Source organism: Triticum dicoccoides, chromosome 5A (assembly GCF_002162155.2).
Source record: "Triticum dicoccoides isolate Atlit2015 ecotype Zavitan chromosome 5A, WEW_v2.0, whole genome shotgun sequence".
Classification (NCBI taxonomy): domain Eukaryota; kingdom Viridiplantae; phylum Streptophyta; class Magnoliopsida; order Poales; family Poaceae; genus Triticum; species Triticum dicoccoides.
The window spans coordinates 543,829,211-543,835,546 of record NC_041388.1 but is presented as its reverse complement, the minus strand read 5'-3'; the positions used below and the strand labels follow the sequence as shown (position 1 = coordinate 543,835,546).

At 51.9% G+C, this 6,336-nt stretch overlaps 1 protein-coding gene and 1 long non-coding RNA gene across 4 annotated transcripts in view; one reads left to right on the top strand and one right to left on the bottom strand.

Annotated features, from left to right (window-relative positions):
• Positions 1-1,015: 1,015 nt before the first annotated feature.
• On the bottom strand, positions 1,016-3,422 carry LOC119302674 (protein POLLENLESS 3-LIKE 2-like). Its single transcript, XM_037579718.1, has 4 exons — positions 3,097-3,422; positions 2,800-3,012; positions 2,550-2,705; positions 1,016-2,433 (listed from the first exon to the last, which is right to left on the bottom strand). The coding sequence occupies exons 1-4, from the start codon at positions 3,301-3,303 to the stop codon at positions 1,381-1,383; spliced, it is 1,629 nt and encodes a 542-aa protein (XP_037435615.1). The 5' UTR covers positions 3,304-3,422; the 3' UTR covers positions 1,016-1,380.
• A 270-nt stretch (positions 3,423-3,692) lies between these two features.
• The window catches only part of LOC119302672, a 4,599-nt gene continuing 1,955 nt past the window's right edge, over positions 3,693-6,336 (top strand). Inside the window, exons 1-5 of one of the 3 annotated variants that reach the window (XR_005147694.1) lie at positions 3,693-4,030; positions 4,131-4,227; positions 4,369-4,515; positions 4,595-4,669; positions 4,875-4,967. This is a non-coding gene — a long non-coding RNA (uncharacterized LOC119302672). Of the gene's footprint in view, positions 4,031-4,130; positions 4,228-4,368; positions 4,516-4,594; positions 4,670-4,874; positions 4,975-6,336 lie in introns of all 3 variants that reach the window. The other 2 variants (XR_005147693.1, XR_005147695.1) reach the window with 2 other exon arrangements.

The window sequence follows — 6,336 nt, the reverse complement described above, 5'->3', positions numbered from 1 at the left end:
TTCTTGAAGGTGAAGAAGGACTTCGTCCTCATGCATTGTTGGTTGAAGTGAATGGGCAACCCAAACGGCAAAATGGCATTGCCAATTCCATGAAGACAGCAGGCATCGACATGAGAAAGAAGCGGATGATCCAACTGACCCAACAAAAGAGTCGCCTAAGAAGGTTAGAAGGGAGTTCTGTGGAAAGAAGTGGGAGGAGGAGAAGATAAAGCGAGAAGGGGCGACAGTCAAGATGACAGAGTGGTTCGAGGACATCTTGGCGAAGAAGGAGACATGTGTGCTCCAAAATGAATGAGCAAAAGAAGCCGGGGAAGTTTAACATCTCAATGACAGCGGCCGATAAGAAGACCAAGCTCGAAGAGAGGAGAGTTGAGCTCGCCGCTGCTTCGAAGGAGTAAAAATAATCTTGATGTTCGTGCGTGCCTCCGTGTCAAGATGTTGAAGTGCTTGGCGATCAAGATGGAGGAGGCCCAGAATAAGGCGGCCGGTGAGAAGGAGTCGGCGGCAGAGTGAGCGAGGAGGCTCAGACAGCCGGTCTGGCAGGGCAAAAATGCCGATTTTGTGGTCAGGAAAAACAATTCCGCCTCTTTTTTGTGATGATCGGCGCTATAAAATTTGTGCTGAAACTAAGAGGATATTTAAAGGATGCAGTTGAAAGTTGAATGGCCTACTTTCTTAGGGATGGCGTCCCTAAGATAAATAATATGTTCGTTTTAGGGATGGCGTCCCAAGACTCCTGCCGTTGTTGTTGTCGTCGTCCTGGTTCTTGTCTGCCTCCTTGTTGCTGCTCTGCTCCTGATAAGCGTTTTTTACAGACTTCGCCCACCAAAAAGGGGGAGCTTGCCTGAACTTGGACCTCGGTCGTGACGCTGATGAACAGAACTTGCATCGACAAATCTCGATATCCAGAGCAAAAGCGAGATGCAATCAAGCTAAATTTCAGCTGAACATTTCTGAATGAGTGACAGTCAAACAGAACTTACATTGTCAGATATCGATATCAAGAGCAAAGATCGAGATGCAATCAGGTAACTTTGTTATTTGAGCTTTGAAGTGATTATCGAAATCAACTTCTGTTACAAGCAACAGAAGATGATCAGGAGGAAACACAATCCTTGCCAATGTTATTTTGACTGTGTTACAAAAAAAAATTAAAATCAACGAATCAGCAGCAAACTGAAAAAAGAAAAAAGAACCAAGTCGAGCGGTAATGTCGATCGATCCCTCCCTATTTTTAATTTTTAACTTAAAAACCGCGATGCAGAAACTCCCAGGAGAACAAGCTCATCTCCTTCGCAGCGTCGCCACCTCCTCCTCTTCGGTTGTGTGAGCAGCCAGCCAGCAGCAGAAAAGAAAACCAAAACCAAGCCTCGCCGTCGGTCAGAGCACGTTGAGCGTCTGCGTGATGTCCTGGAAGATCCTCAGCCTCTTCCCCACCTTCTCCTTCACCGCCGCCGGGCTCGTGTCGCAGCAGCTCGCCGGAGCTAGAGGCGCCTTTGCTGACGGCTTGCCGGTGTTGCAGTTCTCGTCGTCGGCGGGGACCGGGGCCAGGACCGACGCCACCAGGGCCTCGTCGAACGCGCTGTGGTCCGGCAGCTCCGGCCACCTCTCCTCGGCGGTGAGCGACTTCCTCCGGCCGTTGTTGCTGGTGTCGTCCTGGTTCTTGTCGGCCTCCTTGTTGCTGCTCTGCTCCTCCTTGGTCTTCTCCCCGGCTGCCGCCGCGGCCGCGGCCTTGTCCATGGCGGTGCCGGACCGCGTCCTCTTCAGGTTGCCCATGGGATCGTGATGCATCTGCGCCGGAGGCTTCTGCTGCGGCAGCTGCTGCTGGCGCGGTGCGTTCTGCAGTGGCTTGGCGGCCAGCGGCGGCATGCGGTGCGAGTAGAATGGCTGCGCGTCGATGTTGAGGTTGGCCTGCTGCTGCTGCTGTTGCTGCTGCTGCAGAGCGGCCATCTTCTTGCCCGCGGCTGCTGCGGCGGCGGCGGGGCCGGCGTTGTTCTCGTCGGCGAAGCTGTCGCGGGGCTGCTGTGGTGCCGGCGGGGGCAGCAGGTGGTCGATGCAGGGCTGCGGCTGCCAGATGCTGGAGGAGGAGCCGAGCATGAGCGCGTCGAAGAGCCACTTCTTGTCGACGAGGTTGTCGCCAATGGCGCCGGCCCAGCCGGGGCGGCCGACGAGCTTGACCTCGAGGTCGCGGAGCATCTCCTGCGCGCGCTCGTAGGCCTTGAGGTGGGAGTCGGCGCCGCGGAGGCCGTCGACGCCGGCGGGGCGCACCTGCTTGAGCACGTCCTTGGCCTCCAGCACCCGGCCCTGCTTCATGAGGCAGATCCCCAGGTTGCACATCTTGTTGTTGTCCGGGCCGATGACCAGCGCCCGCCGGTACGCCCCCTCCGCCTCCGTGTAGTTCTCCTTCTGCATCAGCGCCCACCCCAGGTTGCCCTGCGCGAGCACAATCCAACCGGGTTAATTAGTTACGCCATTGATTCTTACCATATCTGGCCGGCGGCTGGATCTGAACTGGATTTGAAATTTTGAATCGAGGGGGAGAGACTTACGAGGAGCCTGGTGGCCTCCTGCTCGAGGGTGACCTGGAACTTGCGGCCCTGGGAGCGGGCCGTCTTGGTGCGCTTGCCGTTGAAGGCGTGGCCCTGGTGGATGAGCTGCAGCTTGTGCTTGAGCAGCGAGATCTGGTCGTCCAGCCGCCCGCACCTCTGTCGAGTCGAATTAAAATATTGAGTTAGCCATCCCAACGGATCTACTGATGGATTTGAAATTTGAACTTTGAAAAAAGGGGTGGCGCAGTACCTTGTAGAGGTCGAGGAGGATGTTGTCGAGCGACTCCTGCGCCTGGTCGGAGCAGCGGACGCGGAGCGACTTGATGGCCTCGATGGCCTCCTCGGCCCGGTTCTGCTGCTTCATCACGATGGCCATGTCCTTGAGCGCGCTGTCCACGCGGTCGCCGGCGTTGATCGCGCCCCAGAACAGCGCGATGGCCTTCTCCGGGTCCTTGTCCACCAGCTGCCATCCATCCATTACAGCCACCGTCAGCCCCGGCCAACAACAAATTCAAATCCCAGACAGAACAAAAAAAAAAGGACGCACCTGGACGCGCTTGGCGCGGACGTAGGGCGTGTCGCCGACGGGGACCTTGTGAGCCACATGGAAGGAGTCGGAGTGCGTCCGCAGCTGGGAGACCGCCGCCGGCTTGACGGGGGAGCAGGGCGCGGACTTGGTCGGCCGGAGCACCGCGCCCACGCCGCCAACGCCGCCGGCGAGCCACTGGTCCAGCTGGTGGTGGTGGTGCATCATGGCGGCGCCCTGGACCGGATCAGATCTCCCCCGCGAGGACGGATTTGAATCGGATGGCGAGGGCGGAGGGAGGCGGCGCAGGGGAGGGGAGGGAGGAAGCGGACGGACGCTTTGGGGGAGGGAGGTGGCATTGGATTCCATTACCAACGATTTATATACGAATCGTCCGACCGTTGGAGGATTAGGCTAGCCGTTCGGGGAACTAGCCGTTGGGGTCCTCGCCCTCTCGCCCGCTCGGCCGGGCCGGATGGGCCGTGATTACGAATGGCTTATCTTAACCAACATCGGCACAGCCCGGCAGGGCCCAGCTGGCAGGCCGCGGTTCATTCTCCTTCGCGTGTCGTTCGAATCTGACCGCCTCGCCTCGTTTATCTAAAAAAAAGAAAAATCATAGGCCGCCTCGCCTCGTCGGCGCCGGGCGCTCTAGCAGCCGGTCGCCGGGCCGCCTCCGCCGCGAGCTGCCTCGGTTTCGCGTGCCGTGCTCCGCGTCCGCCGCCGTTGCGCTGCGGAGGCTGCGGGATGTGCCTTGTTTGTGTCACGGTGGGGCGCCGTGTTGGCCTCGTACTGTTGGCCGCGGCCGTTTGACGCTGACCCGTGAGGTGTTCGACGGAATGCCGAAGCGCAGCAAGGCGGTGGAATCGTGTCTTCCGCAAGCCAAGCTGTAATGCAGTGGGTGTTCTTTGCCCCTGAAAGCGACCATGATGCATGATTGTGCAACTCTGCAGCGGTGAGTTAGTTATACGCACACAACCGTGAGGAGGGCCGAGCTGATGTGGTGATGAGCACGAGTGTCAGGCGTACTGAATGTTCAGTTATGTTGGTTGCAGGGTGTCTCTGAATCGGAATAACGCTTGCGGATTCGGATCCAGATTGACTGACCGGCACAAAGCGCGTGAGACGGAAAGGGCATTAACTTTGCAGCATGTAAGTGTTACAAACTTTAATTACGCTCACCTGTGCCGTTCCATTGGATTCGGGTAACGGAAATCTTCATCTGCTCAGTAATTATGGTGTCGTGTGTGATGAATGTCAAGTATGCTGAATCTTCAGTTTTGCTGATTGCAGGTCGTTTCCGTATCGGAATAACACGTGCGAAGTTGGAAACCAGGTATGGCTGGTGCAAAACACGTGAGCCAGAGAAGGCGATAAGTTTGCAGCCTGTAAGTGGTGCAAACTTTAATTATGCTCATCAGTGCGTTCCGTTAGACTCTGGTAACGTAAATCTTGATCTGCTCTGCTATAATGGTGTCTGTCGAACACGATGCTGAATCTTCAGTTATGCTGATTGCAGTGCGTTTCCGTAACGGAAAAACGCTTGTGAAACCAGATCAAGGATGAGTGGCACAAACCGAGTGAGCTAGGAAAGGTATTTAAATTGCAGCCTGTAAGTGGTAGAAACTTTAATTATGCTCATTTGTCGTCATTATGGTCCGATGGCTTAGCATATAGGATTCACATCAGGCTCTTTTGTCGTCATGTATAAGGAAAGAAAACTCGACCGACAGGAACTGAATCTTCATGAGTGTTAGGCGTACTGAAAAGTCTGAAATATGTGGTAATGCTTATTGCAGGGCGTTTCCATATCAGAATAACGCATGCAAAGCTGAGTTAGGGATAAGTGGCACAAACCACGTGAGCCGGAAAAGGCATTAACTTTGCAGCCTGTAAGTGGTACGAACTATAATTATGCTCATCTGTGCCATTCCGTTAGACTCTGGTAATGTAACTCCTGATCTGCTCTGCAATAATAGTGTCGTGTCGTATACGATGAAGTGTGATTTTACAGGGTTTTGTTTTCTTCCTCATTGGTTGAGTATGAATTTGTTGCATCTGGCCTGATGGCTTAGTATATAAGGATTTCCATCAGGCTCTTTTGTCGCCATGTATTAGGAAAAAAAAAAACTCGACCACCCATGGCATTTTTTATTAATTAGAAGAAACTACCATGAGCAACACCCGGGTGGGCTGGGCAGGCACTCGTGCCTCTAACCAACTGAGTGGTACTCAGTTCTTGTAGCCATGCATAAGAATGTCACTGTTCTATGAAACTTGTTTTCATGATACAGTTGTAGCTCTAGAGTCATCTATGTGCACCAAAATCTCTGAGCAAGTTGCATGTATTGTGGTTGTGTTGGATTTGTATGCCTGACATGACTGAAGTGATGTAGACATGTTGACAACCTTGATACAGTGCTAAATAGCCTATAAAGCTAATGACTAAACACACATTAAAGTTAGGTTCAGCATGGGTATGTATTTATTGTTTTTGCAGGGTGGCGCTTGCTGGTATTCTGTACCATAGCGATGGCTTAACTCTGCCTTTGACCCGTCGTATGGAGAGTATGGATATGGATGTCACAGAAAAGGAGCAATGTTTCCTTATTCTGTTCCATGATCATCCTTATATAGTTATTGACATTTCATATTGTTTTTCTCTTGAAACTTTCCCGTGGATCACTACGTTATATACAGATGTTGTTAAAAAGATACAAAAGCAAAAACTTAGTATCACTCTCATCATTACTTTGCCTCGATAAAATTATCAGAAAGATGCCTTAAGTGACATCTGACGTTTGCAAGGCCTTAAATATGCAATTTGGTACATTTTAGCTGCACTTACAACCTTGTTAATATTGAGACTACCTTTAATTTGTGTTCCATTGATCTTTTGACTCGAGACATTTTGGACACATTTCTAAGGGTTTTTTTATTGAAAGGTTTAAAAGCATTGCATGTTTGCTCTTTTTGTCTGTTAGGTACTAGTCTTAGGAGAAATTGTGCTTTTCCAAATTTATTATATGGGTTCAAATTAACGAACCACCTATCTCTTAATAGTATGGTCAGACAAGAACAATGATAGACCGTCTCTCAATTGAATTGAGATGATAAGTGTTTGGAGGAGCTGGAGCTGGATGCACAGAAATGAACTCATTCTAGTCAAATTGGATAAGGATAATATATGCGAACCAAATTATGTCCATGGCACTGTAAAGTTCCTGAACTTTTGGTCTCAAATCATTGTGTGATTATGGT